The 22,571-nt window shown below is 37.0% G+C and overlaps 1 protein-coding gene across 1 annotated transcript in view; it reads left to right on the top strand.

Annotated features, from left to right (window-relative positions):
• Snrnp40 (small nuclear ribonucleoprotein U5 subunit 40) overlaps window positions 1–22,571 on the top strand; it is a 33,417-nt gene that overhangs the window by 1,632 nt on the left and 9,214 nt on the right. Inside the window, exons 3-6 of the mRNA XM_027937556.2 lie at window positions 2,017–2,110; window positions 4,404–4,569; window positions 14,155–14,277; window positions 22,162–22,282. Of these exons, the coding sequence (XP_027793357.1) occupies window positions 2,017–2,110; window positions 4,404–4,569; window positions 14,155–14,277; window positions 22,162–22,282 (504 nt within the window). The remainder of the gene's footprint in view (window positions 1–2,016; window positions 2,111–4,403; window positions 4,570–14,154; window positions 14,278–22,161; window positions 22,283–22,571) is intronic.

Here is a 22,571-nt window from a genome sequence, read left to right as displayed (position 1 = left end):
GGCATAGTTTGTTTTTTTGTTTGTTTGTTTGTTTTGCAGTGCTGGGGATTGAACTCAGGGCCTTATGCATGCAATGCAAGCATTCTACCTACTCAGCTGTATCCCCAGCCCAAAGCATAGTTTTTGAATCTGGAATAATTGTTCTCTGCCAAATAGTGATTTTAAATTTTTTTTTTTTTTTTTTGGATAGCACGTAAGTTATGTGTCTAAATTGGCAACATAAACTGCATGGCAAACATGCTAAAATCCAGGCATAAAAATGAAGAGTGATCACTTGGGTGTAGAATTTGGAGTCCATGTGGTATAAATACAGAAAGAAGGAACTATTCTACTAATTGGAAAAGTGAATTGGCTGTGGTTTAGAATATATTCCTCATAAAGGCAGATTTTAAACTAATTTAGGCAAGACAATATAGGATTAACAGATTGATGATGGTTATGAGGAAAGAGAGAACTTTCCTTTCTTAAAGGTATGAGACCTTCTTCTTAATCCATACCCTGAATCTTAGCATATATGAAGGAAGGAGGGGATCCTAAAATAGTAACTCATTCAGATAATTGACCTGTACATCATTAGGTACTGCTATCAGATTCTTAGCTATTACTCAGGAATACCCATTGTTGAAAAATCAGGCTAGGACTATAGCTCAGTAGTAGAGCATTGCCTAGCATGTACAGGCCATGGGTTGAATCCCTAGAACTGCAAAAACAGGAGTGGAGAGAAATTACTTTGAAGCAGGGAGTCAGCTGAGCATAGTGGCACATGACTATAATCCCAGCAACTAGGGAGACTGCAAGTTCTAGGCCTGTCTCTACAACTTAGACCCTAAGCAATGTAGCAAGACTCTCAAAATAAAACATTTAAAGGGCTGATGATCTAGCTCAGTATTAAAGCAGCCCTAGGTTTAATCCCCAATACCAAAAAGAAGAAGAAGAAAGGATGAGTGGGGGAGGGTTGAAAAAGCAAGAGAGAACGTAACAGAATTATCTTACTTTTTTTTTTCTTGTGGCTTTATTCTTCATTGTCTTATAATCAGATGATTATGAAGTAAAATGAGTCCTTTGCCTTTTTTATTTTTCTTTTAACTCTGCCTCAGAGTGGATCATGTATGTTTTACTACCCGCTCCTTTTGTAAATTTTTTGTTTATTTTTATGTGGTACTGAGGATTGAACCCAGTGCCCCACACATGCTAGGCAAGCACTCTGCCACTGAGCAATAACCCCAGCCCTTCACTGCCCATTTTGATTTTGGTGTTTTAGTCCTGTGATCCTTATTCTTACCAGTAGCTAAGCATGTGGAAGACTTGGGGATCTTTGTTGAACTTCTATGATGATCAATATTGATATGCATCTTACCTAGGTAGGTAATCCATAATAAGACTCATAAAACATCAATCCTTGCGAGACCATTCTCCCTGAAGAAAAGAACAATGTCTTCTCATTTATTCTAACACTTGACATGTAGTAGTTACTTACTAAGTGTGGAATCAGGAATGTAGTACAGTGTCATAGCTATGTGACCCTCAAGTTGTAGATTCTATAAGTCTTATCATTTTCGCAGACTCAGAACATGTATATAGAAGTAGGTGTCAACTTTTTTAAAATTACAGGGAAGAAAATTAAAATTTTCAAGAACTGTCTTTTTTCATATTATTAGTTATAAAAATATGTCATCGTTTTTATTTTAGTGTCAAGAAAATTGGTTCACTTTGTCAAACCAGCAGTGTTCTAAGAGAGTATAATTTCAGAACTATTCTGATGGTTAATTCACAACTTTTTGTGGAGGGGCAGGTACTAGGAGATTGAACCCAGGAGCACTCTACCACTGAGCTACATCCCCGGCCCTTTTTTATTTTGACAAAGGGTCTCACTAAATTACTGAAGCTGACCTTAACCTCTTAAGTAGCTGGGATTACAGGTGTGCACTACCATGCAAGCTATGAGTAACCTTTCACAGCCAGTAGAGTGCTTTGTTTTGCATGTTAATACCCATAAAACACCTCTCTCCTTAACAGTGTTGTGGAATGTCTATGGTGACTGTGATAACTATGCTACATTGAAAGGACACAGTGGAGCAGTGATGGAACTGCATTATAATACAGATGGCAGGTGAGTATTATGCATAATGGAATGACAACTGCTTCTCATACTAATACCTCTTAGAGTCCTTTCACCTTTTGACCTTCAGCTAGCTTCTATTAAGAAACCTTTTTATCAAAAATGGCTACATTTTAGATAGCCACTTTATTATCCTTATTACTGTCACCACAAGTTAGGAAGTTAGGTGTTTGTTATCTATGTATGCAATTATAAATACATTGTCACTGTCATCTAACAGTAGTCCAGATAAATTTGTTTTGTTTTATAAGACTCAAAGCAAAATGTAATTTTATCTGTAGAAATGAGCTACTTTTATTATGAAAGTAACAAAATACAATTTCAACAAACCAAAAAGAAAGCATATAGGTTTTTCTTTTAATTTTTTATAATTGTAGATAAATGGTGTGCCTTTGTTTTATTTGAGTTATTTTTTTATGTGGTACTAAGAATCAAACCCAGTGCCTCATACATGCTAGACAATTGCTCTGCCACTGAGCTATACCCCCAGTCCCAGATAGGTTTTTTTTTTTTTTTTTTTTTTTTTAAGTGCATGTTCCTGCCATCCAAAAATAGTCACTATTAACGTTATATATTTTTCTAAAGCATTTTTCTATCCCAACTATTTCTTTTTGTTTGGTGTGTTGGTGCATATCTGTAATCCCAGCTACTTGGGGAAGCTGAGGTAGGAGGATTAGAATTTTGAGGCCAGCCTGGACATCTTAGCAATACCTTGACTCAAAATAAAAAGAGCTGGGGATGTAGCTCAGTAGTAAAGAACCCCTAAATTCAAAGTTCAGTTAACACATACCACATATACAAGTAGAGTTTTTTGATTTTGTTTTTTATAATTTTTTTTATGGTTGTAGATGGACAGAATGTCTTTATCTTATTTTTATGTGGTGCTAAGGATTGAACCCAGTGCCTCACACATGCTAGGCAAGTGCTCTGCCATTAAGCTGCAGCCCCAGCCCACAAGTTTAGTTTTGATATATTTGTTAGAGATATATACAATTTCTTTTTTTGGTACCTAGGATTGAACTCAGGGATGCTTAACCACTGAGCCACATCTGCAGCCTGTTTTTTATTTTTTATTTTGAGACAGGTCTCACTAAGGGCCTCACTTAAGTTGCTGTGAGGATGGCTTTGAACTTATGATCCTATTGCCTCAGCTTCCTGAGATTCTGGGATTACAGGCCTGTGCCACCCTGCCCAGTTTGTATGATCTTATGTACTGATTTTTTGCCCCTAACATTGTTCATTTAATCTCTGTTAGCATAAACATAACTGCATGCTTTTAGAATATCTGTAGATAATATAGAAATTTGGTTGTAAAAGTTTGGTAGGCATTTTGGTTAATGTTGATTTATTTTACATTTCTGATCTCTTAGCCTGTTGGGATGCTCCCATCTACTGGTGTATAGCATTGTGTATTTTAAGTAAAAATGTGTTTTAAGATCAGGCTTAACTTAGAATTAATCCTTAGAGACAAAATAAAAACTAGTTTTTAGAGAAAGGATTGGAGTTACTCAGATGAAGAATTGCTGCATTCTGTCTTACCTCTACTGCAGCAGGGAGTGACCAGACATTTCCAAGTGAAAGGATGAAAGGATGTCTTATCTGTAACATGTTAGCTATCACAAAGGAGGAAAATCTGCTGTAATGGGCATGTGATATGTCATGGGGACTCCAAAGGAAACTTTTTTTTTTTTAACATTTATTTTTTAGTTTTAGGTGGACACAAAATATTTATTTTACATTTATGTGGTGCTGAGGATCGAACCCAGTACCTCGTACATGCTAGACGGATACTCTACCACTGAGCCACAACCCCAGCCCTGAAACATTTTTTTTTAATGTTTATTTTTTTAGTTTTAGGTGAACACAATATCTTTATTTTATTTTATTTTTTAGTTGTAGATGGACACAATACTTTTATTTATTTATTTTTATGTGGTGTTGAGGATCAAACCCAGGACCTCACACATGCAAGGCAAGCACTCTACTGCTGAGCCATAACCCCAGCCCCTCTTTATTTTATTTTTATGTGGTGCTGAGGATCAAACCCAGTGCCTCATGCATGCTAGGCGAGCACTATACCACCGAGCCACAACCCCAGCCCAAAAGGAACGTTTTTAAACTTCATTGAGTGTAGAACATGAGTAGGAGTTCCATAAATAGTGTAAGGCATACCAAAAATGACAGCATAATTGGAAGAATCTGTCTCATTTTGGCAATTGGGAAAGACAGATTATTTTTGTTGGTTTCCACTTATTTCTTTTGTGTTCTTCCTCTTACCTTCTAGTATGCTCTTCTCAGCATCTACAGATAAAACTGTGGCGGTGTGGGACAGTGAAACAGGAGAGAGGGTTAAAAGGCTGAAGGGACATACTTCCTTTGTGAATTCCTGTTATCCAGCCAGGAGGGGACCCCAGCTTGTCTGCACTGGCAGTGATGATGGTACTGTAAAGGTAGGTATTCTCAGTCTTTATGAACCTTATCTTGCCTTCCCACCTGTGCTGTACCCTCCTCTGCAAAACAGTTTTAGTAATCAGTTCCCATTTAAAATTATATGCACTGTTTTAATTACCCTAATTACCCTACAGAATAATATTAGAACCATAGAATAAATTACTACCTGGAACAAAGTGGACCATGAGGATTTGATCCTTGGCTCAAGCTGGTAATTGTGTGACCTTGAGCAGTTCACTTTTCTTCGACTCAGGTTTTCCCCCCCCGCCCCTACTCTTTTTTTTTTGCATTTTTTCTATTCCTGTGCCATAAGTTTTTGTTTCTTGGGGCTGGATTGTGGCACAGAGGTAGAGCGCTCACTTGGCATGCATGAGGCAGTGGGTTCAATTCTCAGCACCACATAAAATTAGAATTAATTTTCTATAATTATAACTAAATATTGTGTCCACCTATAACTAAACAAAACCTTTTTTTTTTTAAATTATGCTACTTCAATTTGCATAGGTCTATACTTTATTTTTTTTTTTTTAGAGAGAGAGAATTTTTTAATATTTATTATTTATTTTAGTTCTCGTCGGACACAACATCTTTGTTTGTATGTGGTGCTGAGGATCGAACCCGGGCCGCACGCATGCCAGGCGAGCGCGCTACCACTTGAGCCACATCCCCAGCCCAACCTTTTTTTTTTTTTTCAGGAAAAAAAAAAAGGGTTTTATTTCTTTAGTTTCTTCTGGGATATCTTTTTCTTCTGTATGACCTCCTCTTCTGGTTTAGGAACAGTTTGTTCCTTTTCAGTGAGGATCATCTCGCTGTGGCAGGGGGAACTCATGTCTGGATTGATCCGACCATGAGCTCTGTAAGTACAGCGGCACACTTTGGGTGCTTTGTTCATCGCTATATGTTCAATGACCAGAGAATCTGTGTCTAAACCCTTGAGTTCAGCATCACTCTCTGCATTTTTAAGCATGTGCAGCAAAAATTCAGCACTCTATGGGCTACCATCCCTGTGTCCAGCCCCACTGTTTGCCTGGGCATACTTCCCAACTCCAGCATTGTAATGGTAGAATGGCACACATTGCTTCTTTAAAGTGACGTCTTTCTGGTACTTGGTGGCTGCACAGTTTCTTAAAGTGAACACCAAGATTTGAACCTCTTGATTTGCGTGATTTTGTGTGGGTTTTCCAGGTCAAGAGAGCAAACCATTTTTACAGATCACCTCAGGCCACTTACAGGAGGAGGAAGAGCTAAAGCTTAGTTTCTTGATCTTTAGTAATATAAATGTCTTACAAGATTATTGTGAAATTACAGACATATAAAAAGCCCAGTAAAGGGTTTTAGTAGCCCAGAAACATAAAGGTCATTTAGTGTAATAGTTCCCCGCTATATATGTATGTATATTAGAATCCATTAAATTACCTAAAGATTCCAGTTCAGTGGCTCTGAAATGGGAATCAGAATTTTTAAAAGGGTTCTTCAAGTGTGGCTTGTTAGAGCTGGTCTGACATTTTAGGAGCCACTGATCTCATCCAGCAGCATCATTTTACAAATGAAGAAAATGAGACCTAAAAACATCAACTTGTGTCAAAGGTACACAAGGACACACTGCTTCATAGTTCCAGGGGGTCCATCTTTGTTGCACTAATTGGTTCTTAGTTTCATTTTAATGGTTAAACAGGGGGACTTGAAGGCATACACCTGAAAAACAATACTAACCTTTTGATTGTTGCTTTTTTACTTTTTTTTTTTTCCCCTTGAACCCAGCGCCTCAAATGCTGAGCAAACACTGGGTATACTCTTGATGTTTGGCTAAAAGGAAATTCTGGTTTAGGACTGGTTTCTAAGCCCAGAGTCCTAAACTAGGTATACTGTAGTTGGATAGGTATATGTTTGTTTATTGCTGCGTTATATCCCCATCTTTTTACTTTTAATTTTGAGACAATCTCACTACATTGTCCATGCTGGCCTCGAACTTGGGATCTTCTGCCTCACTCTCCTGAGACACTGAGATTACAGGGGTGTGCCAGTTGGAAAGTCCTAACAGTGGCTACTTGCTAATTGGCATTGCAAAACACAAGAAGAGGCAGAAATGCCTTAATGGATTTTATTAACAAACATTGAGGGCCTTCTATTATAAACATCTAGAAACTTGTTTTTATGCTTTCCATTTCCTCTTAGTTACTTTCACTTTTTTGTCTTCGTTCTCATATTTATCTTTATATATATATATATATATATAATATATATATATATATATATATATAATATATATATTATATATATATATATATATATATAATATATATATTAGTTGTAAATGGACATACACCTTTATCTTTCTTATTTTATTTTTGTTTGGTGCTAAGTCTCGAACCCAGTGCCTCACACATGCCAGGCAAGCGCTGAACCCCTGAGCCACAATCCCAGCCTCATCATATTTATCTTTCTGTCCTTCTTTGGCCTTTTATTTTCTAGTACTGCAAAAAAAGAGTTTTATATCTATACTGTCTTTCTTTTTTTTTGGTGGTGACTGCTGTTTATTTATTTATTAGTTACACATGACAGTATAATGATCTCGACAATTCATACATTTGAATCAAATAGGTGTCTTTCTTTTTTTTTTTTAAGATTTATTTTTTAGCTGTAGTTGGACTCAATACCTTTATTTTATTTATTTATTTTTATGTGGTGCTGAGGATCGAACTCAGTGCCTCACATGTGCTAGGCGAGCGCTCTAGCGCTGAGCATGCATGAGGCACTGGGTTTGATCCTCAGCACCACATAAAAATCATTTACTGGGCTTTTTATATACCGTTTTATATGTCTTTGTTTTGGTTTCTTTTTTTAATTGAACCTGAATTGGAATCATCTTTATTACTCAAAATAATATTTTTTTTAATGGACAGTATATCATATCCCTAGATGACTGCTTTTTAATACGTTTTTCTTATTTTGAATTTTTGTATATTATTTGTATTTAAGGCATCATCAAGCAACTTTTTTTAATGGTTTATTATTTTATTGTATACTTTATAAAAACAAAAGCCTGAACATGCATTCTCCCAACATCAGGGAAAAAGCTTACATCTTTCTTATGCAGCCATTTTCTAAAGCAGGTTGTGTTTTTTGTTTCTATATATAGCCATACGTACTTCTCTCCCCTCAAATATTTATATCCTAGCTACAAAAATGGAACTGCAAAGGGATTGTACAAATGAGATCATCTTGGGGCTGGGGATGTGGCTCAAGTGGTAGCACGCTCGCCTGGCATGCGTGCGGCCCGGGTTCGATCCTCAGCACCACATACAAACAAAGATGTTGTGTCCACCAAGAACTAATAAATAAATATTTTTTAAAAAAATGAGATCATCTTGCTCTTGTTATAATACACTCTTGAGGTGACTCAAGAACCATGGAAAAAACACCTAATGGAGGTGTGGAATGTCTGTTAGCTGTACAAAGGAGCTGTTATTAATTTGTTGAACTGGCTCCTCCCTGACATAATCAGTTTATAGGGGCATGGGCACGTGAATCAGTGAGACAGACATGGGCCAAGTGATTGCTTCTGTTTGTTTCCAGAAGGCACGTATTTTCTATACCCTTTCTTAAATAACTGAAGACAAACTACGGGAGAACCCAGTATTTTGATTCCTCCCACTCGGGGGTATTAAATGCATAAGGAAAAGATTAGTTATATCCAAGTAATACTTTATATTTTTAAATATAAAAATATTTTTAAGCCAATGTGGTTTTAAGTGTTAGGATTTTTAGAAATCAAAATATTTTTTCACATAATTTTCAAACTAAAGTCAAAGCTAATCATATTCTATGGTAATGATTTAAGTGCTGGTGATACGGTTTTCAACATTTGTTTCCCTCAGAGAAAAAAGTTCTTCTTTTGCAGATTCAGAAAACTGCAAATTTCTGGCAGGTTGAACAACTTTTTATATATACTTTTTAGCTACTTATCAAGTTGAAGGCTTTGCTGTTTTCTTTTACTTGGTTTGTAAGTATAAGAATAAAATAAATAATTTCATTTTATCTAAGGGGAAAAATCATGTTGCTTTGTACTTGTCACAGTTCTTCACAGAAAGCAAAGATTTCAGATAGCACTATGAAGGAGCTGCACACCCAGCCCCTATTTTTAGCAAGTACATTCTTTCCCCTAGTTTAAAAAAAAAAAAAGTTAAAGTGAGGGCTAGGGATGTAGCTCAGTAGCATGTGCTCAGCATTTTTGAGGCCCTGGGTTCAATCCACAGTGGCAAAGAAAAAAAAATGTAAAATACAATATACGTGGTAAATTGTTTCCTTTCCTGAACTATTCAGTCCTAAAGACTGAATAGTTACAGGTTAAAGAATGGACCGTTTTCTGATTAGAGGTGGGAATGGGCCGAAGTAGCCCAAGTGAGGTAAGGAGAATATCTACACCATGAGGGGCAGTTCATTGTAGAGAGTCAGTACAAAGTGCATCCCTACAACACAGGATAGTTAGCTGAGTGCTCTCATGTGGTGAAAGTGTCATCTATACATAGTGGTGGTGGTAGAGGGGGAATGTGGCTTTCAGAGCCTGAGCTCAAATTGTCAAGGTCTTGAATTCCAAGATAAGCAATTTGGCTTGACTCTTGGGCTAGAAGGGTTGGGAAGCAGGTGTGTTCTGTAGGAAAGAAGTGAAGCACTCTTTGGACCATTTATCTGAGTAACAACCTAAGACTTTTTTAGTTCATGATTCCATGAAGTAGGAGCTACTTTCCATCCTAAGGCACGAGAATGGGAGGAGAAGCATCTTGGCACACTCCTACTCAGACTCTACCTTTTGACCACAAAATTAAATTTAAGCCCATTAGATCTTTTCTGAGATACCATGGCTGATTCCTTTCTTTTCAATGACAATCCTTTAACACTTCAAACATAATCAGCTAACATTCTTTCTCTTCTAAATGAAATGACCCATACTCTTAAAAAATTTCCTGTGGTTCATCTTCTCATGTCTGTCAGCCATTTTTTTTTTTTTTCCTGTCAGTCATTTATTGAAACATCCCTGGGCTCTTGCTGTATTATCCACACTTTAAAAATATACAGCTATAAGCCTTTTTTTTTCCTTTAATGCAACTAAATTGTCTAGCTGAGTACAGAGTTCTAGAGTTGTTATGACATCTTTTCCTCCCCTATTATTTATGTATCAAGTAGCTGTTTGAAAAGAATGTAGGATCTAGGAAAGGTGGCACACACCTACAATCCTAATGACTCTGGAGGCTAAGGCAGAAAGATCACAAGTTCATGGCCAGCCTCAGAAACTTAGGAAGACCTCATCTCAACAATAAAAAGGACTGGGGATATAGCTCAGTGTTAAAGCACTCCTTGGGTCAATCCCCAGTACCAAAAAATAAATTAAAAAGTTTAGCCAAACATAGTAGCCCACACCTGTAATCCCAGCGTCTCAGGCTGCTGAGGCAGACGGATTACAAGTTTAAGGCCAGCCTCAGCAATTTAGTGAGGCCTTCTTTCAAAATTAAAAATAATAAGGGCTGAAGATATAGGTTAATGATAAAGCACCCCTAAGTTCAGTCCCCCCACCAAATTTTTTTCATGAAAATAAGGTGTAACTTTGTAGCAAAGCACCTGCATAGAATTTTGCATAAGGCCCTAGGTTGGATCCCCAGCACCGCGCAAATAATAATTATGTATGTGTTCGTTTTTAAAAAGAAGCATATATTAATGTAAAATTAACCATACATTTCAATACTTTTAGGTTAATACAATATTTAAATAGTAAAATCTGACTATTAAATTCTGGTGTTCATTTTACTGTTGACTTGCTGGGATTCTTTGTCAAGTCACTTCTCTTTAACCTTTAGTTTCCTTATCTATAAAAGTTGGGGTTAAACTAGATAGTCTAAACATGGTAACTTTGAAACACTTTTTATCCCAACCCACATTAAGGAATATATTTTATATTGTGACCCAATATTCACCCCCTTCCACATAATGTATCTTTTATGAACCAACCCTTTCTGCATGACATTCTGATAATCTTCTGTAATATTTTTACCTGAGATAAAATGTAGCTAACATAAAATTTGCCATTTTAATCATCTTTTTTTAAAATTTTTTAAATACATTTTTTAGTTGTAGATATACACAATACCTTTATTTTATTTATTTATGTGGTGCTGAGGTTACAACCCAGTGCCTCACAGGTGCTAGGCAAGTGCTCCACCACTGAACCACAACCACAACCCCCATTTTAATTATCCTAAAAAGCATACAGCTGTAGGGATGTGACTCAGTGGTGGAGCACTTGTCTAGCATGTGTGAGGCCCTGCATTTGAATCCCCACTGCCAAAAAACAAACAAAAAATATGCAGTTTAGTGACTCTTAGTTCATTCAGTGTTGTACAACCATTGCTACAATCCATACCAGAATGTTTTGTCACCCCTAAAAGGGTATATGGTGATATAGTAATTAACCAGTTTATCACCCCTATTTTTGCCTACCTCTGGCAACTGCTGACCTGCTTTTCTTCTCTTTGATTTGCCTAATCTGGACATTTCATATAAATAAAATAATATGTGGCCTTTCATGTCTAGCTTCTTTCATTTAGCAGGTTTTCCAGATCTATATGTGTTGTAAGATATATTGATATTAGATTCTTTTTTATGGCTAAATATTACATTGTAAGAGTATTCCACACATTTTGTTTTATCCATTGGATAATTCAGTATTAGAATTATTCATTGCCATGAGTAATGCAACTATGAGCATTAATGAATAAGTTTTGATATGAGTACCTGTTTTCATTTCTATTGGGAGTAGGACAATTGGCTCATGTGACAATTCTTGTTTAACTTTTTGAGAAACAAACAGACTTTTCCAAAACAGCAGCACCATTTTATATTCCCACCAGCAATATATGAGGGTTCCACATGCTAGTTATTGTGTGTTTTTTTGTTTTTGTATGGAAGTTGAGGTTTTTGTTTGTTTGTTTGTTTGGTTGGTTGGTTGGTTGGTTGTCCTGGGGATGTATGTAACCCAAAGCCTTATACATGCTAAGCATGCACTCTACTACTAAGCTATACCCCTTGCCCTATTGGATTTGGGGTTTTTTTTTTTAAGATATCCTAGAGGGTATAAACTGGTATTGTAATCAATCAGTTTATCATCTCAAGAAATGTTTATTCAAGTTCTCTTTCCATTTACTGATTGGGCTATTTGTATTTTTGTTGTTTAGTTAATATGAGTTCATTATTCTGGGGCTGGGTTGTAACTCAGAGGTGGAGTGCTTACCTATTATGTGTGAGAGTTCATTATTTAAGTCCAGTTTATCTATTTTTGCGTTTGTCACCTGTGCTTTTCCTTTTTTAATTTTTTTAGTTGTCAATGGATCTTTTATTTTCTTTATTTATATGTGGTACTGAGGATCGAACTCAGGGCCTCACACGTGCTAGGCAAGTGCTCCACCACTGAACAACTACTCCAGCTCTATCACCTGTGTTTTTGATGTTGCATCTAAGGATTTGTTGCCAAATCCAAAGTCACTAAGACCCCTATGTTTTCTTCTGAGAATTTTTATAGTTTCATCTCTTATATTTAAACTTTGATCTATGTTGAATTAAATTTTGCAAATCATGTGAGGTAAGGGTCTATCTGCCTTTTTCTTTTCCTTTTTTCCTTTGGTGCTAGGGAATGAGCCCATTCTCAAACTTGCTAGGCAAGCCCTCTATAACGGAGCCATACCCACAGCCCTAGTTTTATTCTTTTTCCATATGGTTATCCAGTTGTCCCAGAACCATTTGTTGAAAAGACTATTTCTTTTTTCTTTTTTTATTTTCTTCTATTGTGTTGCATACTCAATTTTTTGTTGAAAACTAGATATTTAAACATATAAAGTAACAACAATGTTTGTTGTTGCTTATTGCAGTTATTGTTTGTGATTTTTTTTAAACTAATTTTGTAAGATCTGTATTTTTTCTTCTGTGTAGCTACTGAAGTCTTTTTCCATAAGCATTCGAATAAGGTAGTAATTGACACAGGTTTCCTTAATCATTTAGAATGACAAAAATTCTGCCAGTCTTTGCAGATTGGCCATGTGTCTGTGTCAGAGACTACCTTCAACTCTGAGCTAGGCAGTTTGTAACCCTGCATTATCATTCATTTCTTGGTCTTACAGAGCCTGAAGGTCAGCTGGAGGTGAGAGCTTAGGGCCTTCTCAGATCCCCAGGAATATATGAGAGCTTTTCAAAGCACTTATTTCCCACATTCTCCTTCCCTATCCTTTCCTCCCAAGCTTTTTGGTTTGTCTGTCATTTGCCCTATTCCCTGCCCCAGACAGCAGAGGCAAATGTGTTTGTCTTTAAATGTTTTCAAGAAGAGTTTCATATTAGGCAAAATAACTGCAAACCCTTTGGACTCATCCTTCAGAAAGCCACAGACATAGGTCTATAATTCCAGTGACTTAAGGCTGAGGCAGGAAAATTGCAAGTTCAAGGCCAGCTTCAGCAACTTAACTCATAACTTAGTGAGACCTTGTCTCAAAAAATAAAAAGGGCTAGGGATGTGACTCAGTGTTAAAGCATCCCTGGGTTCTGTCTCCAGTACCTAGAAAAAGAATATGAACAGGGTACGGTAGCTCAGGGATGCTAAGGCAGGGGGATCCTAAGAGTCCAAAAATACAAGTGAAATGATTTATTACTTATTTGTTTGTGTTCTAATAATATCTTTTTAGTTTCTAAGAATCAGTGTAAGCATTTTAAATGCTATTTATTTGTTTTAATGCCTAATACATTTTGTTATGATTTTAAAATGACCTTTGTGTCCCTGTTATAAATGTGTTGTCTATGTATACAGGGTCCTTGAATTTAGGGGTATACTGTGTGATTACTGGTTTTTTTTTTTGTTTGTTTGTTTGTTTGTTTTTTTGGTATTAGGGATTGAACCCAGGGGCACTTAACCACTGAACCACATCCCTAGTTCTTGGTTTTTGTTTTTGTTTTTTTTTTAACTTTTTTTTGTTGTAGATGAACACAATACCTTTATTTATTTATATGTGGTGTTGAGGGTTGAACCCAGTACCTCACGTGTGCCAACCAAGCACTTTACCACTGAGCCACAATTCCAGCCCCCTCTGGTCCTTTTTTGTATTTTATTTAGAGACAGGGTCTTGCTAAGTTGCTGAGGCTGGCTTTTAACTCCCAATCCTCCTGCCTCTGCCTCTCAATCCATCTGGATTCCAGGCATACACCACCACACCTGCCAGTGTGATTATTTCTTCTATTTTAATTCATTTTTTAGTTATAGTTGGACACAATACATATAGGATTGAACCAGGGCCTCACATGTGCTAGGCCAGAGCTCTATTGCTGAGCCATGCCCCCAATGTGATTACTTCTTAAGAGTGACATTACTGGGCTGGGGTTGTGGCTCAGTGGTAGAGTGCTCCCCTAGCACTTGCGAAGCCCTGGGTTCGCTCCTCAGCATCACATAAAAATAAATAAATACAATAAAGGTGTTGTGTCTTAACTACAACTAAAAAATAATAAATAAATAAATAGTGACATTACTAATACACTCATCTTTTCCTCTGCTTCAGCTTTGGGACATCCGGAAGAAAGCAGCCATCCAGACATTTCAGAACACTTACCAGGTGTTAGCTGTAACCTTCAATGACACAAGTGATCAGATTATCTCTGGTGGAATAGACAACGATATCAAGGTATGTTTGATGTTTATGTTATAATTCTTTTTCACTTGTATACACTCCTAGAAGTAAATCTTTGCAAACTGAGATTGTGGTGCCTTGGCACTCAATGCCAACTAATAGGAAGGTAGAAACTTAAAACTAAGGACCAGGCAGTTAATTTGAAGTGTGAAGTCCCTGGGAGAGGGTCTGTGTGAAAAATACAGAATGCATTACATTCCTTCCCTGAAGACATTTAAAATCTTTTTTTTTTTTAATTTTTTAAAATTTTTTTATTTTACCTGTCTTGTTCTAATGAGATAACTGTGAATCAGTTTGTGATTCCCTGCCCTCATCTCTCGATGTGTTTCTTTTTGACCCTGTGAAAAGGAAATTTCCTAAACTTCTCTAAGAAAGAGACAATAGACCATGAACTCAAGTTTTCAAGTAATTGACTTGGATTCTGATCCCAATTCCATCAATTTCTAGTTTTGTGACTTCAAATAAGTTCTTTTACTTTATTTCCTTAAGCTTTTGTTGTCTCAGGAGAATAGCAAAGGTAGTAATAATAACAAACAGTAGCATCTGCCTCATAGGGTTATGGTGGTTATTAACTGAGCCTGGTCTATTAAAGCACCTGGCAGAGTTCCTAGACGTAGCCAGTGCCAGTAGTTGTGCAGTGTTTTTTTGGAGCTACACAGTTCATGTCTGCCTTTATCTGTTGGCTTCCTTGAGGCTCTCAGACTTTGACCTTACCTTCTGCTTTATCATAAGAATGATACCTGTTAGTTAATACCCAACTTCCTCTGTTGTCCCTACCTGGAGATTGTACTATATTCCTGTCCCTCCTTGCTTCCTTTGGAGTTACTGTAGATAAAATTTCCTTGTTTTTATCCAAAGGTGGTCCTTTAATTGGAAGGGTTTCAACTCTTCTTTCATCCTCAAGAAACCCATGCCATCAGTTTGCCCAGATCCTTTTTTTAACTTCTATGTTTCTCCTTCTCATCAACATTTGATCATGCTTAGGTCTCTTCTAGGGAAGGTAAGTAGTATCATCCTTCAGCCACACACCCTCTCTTGCTATTGCCCTGAGGGTCTTCCCCTTCATAGCCAAACTTTTTGGAAAGGATGATGGTGGTGATAATGTTGTTATCATCTAACACAAAGTGCTTGCTTTATGTCAAGTGGTGTTCATAAGCTTTGCATCATTCATTCGTTTAGGTTCACAGCTGTCTTCTTGAAATAGACCCTACCAATTCCATTTTATAGGTGAAGAAACTGAGCTAAAAGAGGCATAATAATATAACCCAAAGTTCTGCTGCTATAAGAAATGGAAACTTAGTTCAAACCAAGAATTTGGTTCCAGAGTCATACTCTTTTTTTTTTAATTTATTTTTTAGTTTTCAGTGGACACAACATCTTAATTTTTTTATATGGGGCTGAGGATCAAACCCAGCGCCCCACGCATGCCAAGCGAGCACGCTACTACTTGAGCCACATCCCTAGCCCCCAGAGTCATACTCTTAACACTTAAGAGAAAAGCCCTGAAGATTTTCATGGACTCACTGTCTTTAGTTCCTCACTTCCCTTTTATTTCTCAATTCCATATCTCCCCATCACCTCTAACAGTCTGGCCTCTGCTTTCATTATTTTGTGGGCATTGCTCCCTTTAAGACCATCTCTCTGTTGCCAAATCCAGTAGATCCTTTATAGTCTTTTCTCGTGTGTGTGTGTGTTGGGGGGGTGGTTATATATGTTTTACTACCCTAACCATTCTGAACCAGACATGACTTCTTAAGTTCTATAACTACAGCCTCATCCCTCTGTCTTAAATGCCCTCGTGAGCTCCTTTCTTTAGGCATGTTTTTTTGTGTTTTTGTTTTGCCATGCTACATATCAAACATAGGGCAGGTACTTACTTCTACCACTGAGCTACACTCCCTACCTTCTCTGCATTCTTTTCTTTTTTGATGGGCACAATATCATTCTTTTATTTATTTACTTTTATGTGGTGCTGAGAATTGAACTCAGTGCTTCACACGTGCTAGGCAAGTGCTCCACCACTGAGCCACAACCCCAGCTTCAGTCCTTTTTATTTTTTATATTGTGACTGTATCTTGCTAACTTGCCAAGATTGGCCATGAACTTATGATCCTTCTGCCTCAGCCTCCCAAGTTGCTGAAATTACAGGCATGTACAACCACACCTGGCTAGTTTTTATGCTTTAGAAAATGTAAAAAGAAAAAGAGCCTGGCACAGTTACACACCTATAATCCCACCCACTTGGAGGCCTTGCAAGTTTGAGGTCAGCCTGGGCAATTTATTGAGACCCTGTCTCAAAATAAAAAATGAGGGAACTGGGATCATAGCAGGGGTAGAGCACATGCCTAGCAATGTGTTGGGCACTGGATTCACTTCTCAGCACTGCGTATAAATAAATAAAGATTCATTGACAACTAAAAAATAATAATAAAAATTTTTTTAAATAATAAAAAAAGAAAAAGGGCTAGGGATATAGCTTGATGGTAAAGTGCTCCTGGGTTCAATCCCTGATACCAAAAAGAAAAATAGTAGAAATAAAATCACTGTGGTATAATCATCCAAATTCATTCACTCTTGATATTTCATTATACTTTCCAGTCTTTTCTTTTAGATAAAATCTTATATGCTGCTTTTTGTTTCCAACCAGAGATGAAAAATTGTGCTTTATGTGTGTAATAAGAACTGTAATGCATTCTGCTGTCATATATAACAAGTTAGAATAAAAAATAAAATAAATCTTACATGCTGTTTTTTAAATTTATTATCCTATAGCTAGTTCCTTTGTCAGGAACCTGCCTACTTCAGATCTTGCTATGACTGACTTGCTCTTGTTCTTATTTCTTGGCTCAGACTCCTGCTTCTCTGAGAGGACTTCTAAACTTGAATAGGTCCTCCTCTAGTTGCTCTCTCATATCCCTCTTATCCTTCTGGACAATATGTTGGGGTTATTTTTCTGATTCTTCCACTTAATTGCTCTGATTTTAAGAAAGTTATTTGTGGCCAGATGTGGTGACAACTATAATCCCAGCACTTAGGTGACTGAGGCAGAAGGATCACAAGTTCAAAGTCAGCCTCGGCAACTTAGCAAGGCCCTAAGCAACTCAGCAAGACCCTGTTTCTAAATTTAAATATATATATAAAGGTATGTACTGGGGATGGTTGAGCTCCTTCCTTGGTTTCAATCTCCAGCACCAAAAAAAAAAAAAAATTTTTTTTTTTTTTTGTTGTTGTTGTTGTTGTTGTTATTATTGTTATTTTGTTTTTGCAGACAGGGTCTTTCCATGTTGTCCAGGCTAGTCTTGATTTCCTGGGCTGAAGTGATTCTCCTTCCTTGGCCAACAGAGTAACTGGGACTAGAGATGTGTGCCAGCACACTTAGCTAAGAAAGTGACTTTAACTTCTCTGAATCTCCATTTCTTACCTCTAAATGGGAGTATTCAGCCTACCATGTGTAATTGTTACATGAATTAAATAAAGATGTGATATTCCAGCCCATGGCAAGCTCATAGTAAATGTTTAATACATGTCACCTGCCATTATCATCTTTTTTGTCGTTTTGCCATGCTGGGGATTGTGCTATACCACTAAATTATATCCCCAGCCCATCAATCATTTTTATTATTGGGATATTCTACAATTTAGTAAGTCACAACCATGTCACTAGACATTGATTTATGTTGTATGTACCACTGTCACAAATTAATGCTGCTATGGTCATGTTTCTATAAAACTTTTTCTGCATTTGTTTCCTTAGGATAGAGTTCCAGGTGAACAGTAAGGTATCAGAGGCTTGGGGTGTAGCTCAGAAGTACATAGTTTGCCTAGTAAGGCCCTGGATTTGATCATAAGCAACAACAAGAAAAAATTATGATGATAATGATAGTGGTAATATGCTAACAAGTATAAGAATGTTGCCAATTTTGAATACAAATTGTTTTTTGTTGTTGTTTTTGTTTGCTTTTTTTTTGTAGTTGTAGATGGACAGCATGCCTTTATTTTATTTGTTTATTTTTATGCAGTGCTAAGGATCAAACCCAGTGTCTTACATACATGCTAGGCATATGCTATGCCACTGAGCTACAGCCCCAGACCTATTGTTTTATTTTATGGCAGCAGCAATTAATAGTATGTAAAGTTAGGTTGCTATAATTAGTTGTCTTCTTTTTTGCTCCTATATGATTAAGGTATGCTAGAGAAATGTAAGACCTTATTAGAATTTAGAATTTAGTTAGAAGATAAATTGAGCTCCTTCCTTAGGTTTCTCCCTACCTAAATACCCTGTTGTGACATACTTAGGGGAGAGTAATTACCCCTGGACCCAGAAGCACTCTTATGTTGAAGTTGTCCTCGGGCCTCATAAATTTCTTTAAATATGGAAAAGAGAGGCTCCTTTCCAATCAGAAATAGACTCCAGGAATGTCAAACCTGCAAGAAACCTTAAACTTCTGGTTCATCTGTCTTATTTTATGGATGACTAAAGTAAGGCCCTAAGATGTTAAATGATTTAGCCAAGATCACATAGTCAATCACTCAGTCAATGGTAAAGCCAGGATGGCAGCTGTATCCTCAGAGGGCTGATAATCTTTCCAATCTGTCTTGTTGCCTCTGGTCAATTAACAGGTTTCTTTTAAGCACTTAGGGACTCAGCATGCTTTAGCATTTAATTGCTTGACAAGTCCCTATACTGCCTCAGCACATTAGTAGGTATTCCTAAAAGAACTTGGTTCTTGGGCTGAGGGTTTAACTCAGTGATAGAACCAGTGCTTAGCATGCATGAGGCCCTGGATGTGATCCCCAGCATGGTTGAGGGGGCCAGGTGTGACAAGACACTTCTCAGCACAGCCTGTTTTTAAAAAGGAAGAAGAAATGAGGAATGGGAGTCCCTTTTGTGAGTAAATATGCTGTCTCTAGGGACTTTGATAGGATCTGGAAGTCAGAGGAAAAATGAAAAAAGAATAAAACATATCCCTGCTTGAGGGCTTGAGGGTCTGGCTGGAAGTTCTTTAGTGTTTCATGTAAACCTGAGCTCTGAGCCACATGGGAGTTTAGTTGGTAGTTTTGTTTGTTTAAAGGAATAAAATAAGTGTTTTTTGATTTCTTATCCTCTGGTCTCATCTCTTTGATTATCTAAGCCAGAAAGATCTTTTCAGAGTACAAATCTAACCAACTCATTGCCCTACTTTGAACCCTTCTGTGACTCCCTAGTGAAGGGAATAAAATCCAAGTCAGGCATTCAAAGCCTTTTGTGTGCTCACCTCTGTTATATACCTCTCAAGCATGATCTGTTTCTTCTCTACGCTTAATTCCCTACAATCTAGCAATTTTATCATGCTCTCTGCTTTCACACATCACTTTTCCCTTGAAATACACTTCCACTTGGTCAAAGTAATTAAAAAAAAAAAAAACCTCTTCCAGCGAGGTACACGCCTATCATCCCAGCTACTCAGGAGGCAGAGACAGGACGATCCCAATTTTTTTTTTTAATATATCTTTTTAGTTGTAGGTAGACACAATACCTTTATTTAGTTTGGGATGGGGGGGTTGTTTTTGTGAGGTACTGGGGATTGAAAACAGGGCCTTGTGCATGCAAGGCACACTCTACCAACTGAGCAATATCCCCAGCCCTATTTAGTATTTTTTATGTGGTGCTGCGGAACGAACCCAGTGCCTCATGTGTCCTAGGTAAGCGCTCTACCACTGAGCCAAAACCCCAGCCCAGATGATCCCAAATTTGAGGACAGCCTGGACAACTTAATGAGAGAGACTCTTGTCTCACAATTTAAAAGGGCTGGGGATGTAGCTCAGTGGTAGAGTGCCTGTCTAATATGTGTGAACCTGGGTTTAATCCCTAGTACCACCAAAAAAAGAAAGAAAGAAAAAAATCTCTTCCTTCTTCTTTACCTTGCTCAAATACTTTATTCTCTGGGAAAGCTTCTCTCATCCCTGTTCTACAAGAGTTAAACCTTTTGCCCCCTCTGCTACTACACTGAAAAAATAGGCCTTTCAATATTTGTTTGCAAGACTGTTTTCATTGCTAAACTAAATGTTGCTTGAGAGCAGGAACTCTGTCCCTTTAAATCTCCAATAGTGGTTGCCACTGATCAGATACCCAGATGTTCATTGAATAGCTGATTAGGACATTTGCAAAATGTTTTGCTTAAATTAGTGTCCTATTCATTCTTTCTGTGGCAAATCCCAAATATTTTTTGTCCCTACACAAACAAGGTATAGGCCTCAAAGGAGAAAGTCTGGAAATAGCACATAAGTGCTGAGATTGGTGGCAAGTGCATTCTCTCCTACTTGTTACTAAGGTAAAGATTTCAGCAGTGCCTTCTCTGAAGAGAAAGGGCAAAAACTTTAATAGAGTGTCAACCATTTCAAGCTCTCCTGATTACTGAGGCAGCAAACATCCTGACACAAAAAAATGATGGTATATGAAGTGTGTTAGGCTGTACACATGAATGAGTTATGGATGGAGAAAGTAGAGCTGTCTGCCTTATGTATTACTCCAGCATACAATACCTAACTCACATCTGGATGAGAGAAAGTGCCTAGCTTTAGAAGACAGCAAAAATTTTATTCACTTAGAAAAATTACATGGCAGTGTTAAATAAAATTTGGGAAGAGTTTTGTATAATACCGATGACCTTCACAAAATTACTGTTTTGCCATGTGACATCCAGACTATTGCTGGCAGTGTTAATAATTATTTTACATAGTTGCAGTTTATGTAAATATAAATACTGTTTTGTATTTTCCCTTTTTTGCTTATTATGTAAATATTTTTGCATTTGGATTCCAGAGTTATTTTTAGGAACTGCTCAATAATAGCTGCCAAAATTATTGAGGGCCTGCCAAGTGCCAGGCATATGCTAAGCATTCTTATTTGTAATTCCTATAACAGCCATAAGAAGTAGATGTTTTCCCTGTCCTCAAGAAAGGGTTAGTGGCCCAGTGACACATAACTACTGGTTATTCTTAATCCTAAATTGCCTCTCTTTCCGTTCTGCCATGCTAGCTCCTTTGTGAGAATTCATAATGTTCCAATGTGCTTATGAATCATAATTTAATGTCATATCTTTTACCTTATTGACATTTAGGTTATATATATATAGTGTGTGTGTGTGTGTGTGAATATATATATATTTACATATACATGACATTAATTTAAGCATCAATATTCTTACATATTTTCTTAAACACAATTTACATGTACTCATAATGTCTTTAAATTACATGTTTACTTATTTTTATGTAGTTCTAATAATTTCTCTTTTTTTAATATTTATTTTAGTTGTAGATGGGTACAATATCTTTATTTCGTTTTTATGTGGTTCTGAGGATTGAACCCAGTGCCTCATGCGTGCTAGGCAAGGACTCTACTACTGAGCCACAACCCCAGCCCCTAATAATTTCTTTTTAGTGACTAAGAATCAATATAATCATTTTAAATGCTATTTATTTTTTCTTTAATGTCTACTACATTTTGTTATGTTTTGAAAATGACTTCTATGCAAATTTTCTTACATTGAACTTTATCTTAATATTTGACATTAATTTATATCAAGTCAAATATAGTCACTTTGACTCTTTTTTTAAAAGACAAGGGTTTTGGGCTGGGATATAGCTCAGTTGGTAGAGTGCTTATCTCTCAGGAACAAGGCCCTGGTTCAATCCCCAACACCACCAAAAAAAAAAAAAAAAAAAAAAGACAAGGGTTTTTTTTTTCTCTTTGACAGAAATCCTGTATTTTGTAGTTAAAATAATATTTTGCCCTTTAAGAAAGGATACCAATTTCTCCGAGCAAGTGACTCTTGAATAATTCTTTCTCTGCTCTTTCTCAGTTTGATTTCTGGGAGCATTTTTTTGTTTTTGCAGGTCTGGGACCTACGCCAAAACAAGCTAACCTACACCATGAGAGGCCATGCAGATTCCGTGACTGGACTGAGTTTAAGTTCTGAAGGCTCTTACCTCTTGTCCAATGCAATGGACAATACAGGTAACTTTGAAGAGGAAAGCTGTCCCAGTGCCCAGTCTCTGTAGACCCTAAAGAAGTGGGCATTGGGTTTTAAATGTGTAGGGGTATGGGGGATGTAGCTTAGTGGTCGAATGTTAACCTGGTATGTCCGAGGTCCTAAGTTCAGTACCCAGCACTGCAAAAAGAGAAAAAATATGTATACTGGGATACATGAAAGTCAAGGAAAGAGTCAAGGATGGCTCAAAGAGTCTACCAGTCAATGAGAATATTGTAGTGGGAAAAGCTTTAGATGATCAAGAATCCAGGACGC

This window comes from Marmota flaviventris, chromosome 10 (genome assembly GCF_047511675.1).
Source record: "Marmota flaviventris isolate mMarFla1 chromosome 10, mMarFla1.hap1, whole genome shotgun sequence".
NCBI lineage: Eukaryota > Metazoa > Chordata > Mammalia > Rodentia > Sciuridae > Marmota > Marmota flaviventris.
Note: the sequence above shows the minus strand (reverse complement) of the source record. Positions and strands in the feature narration are given on the sequence as shown.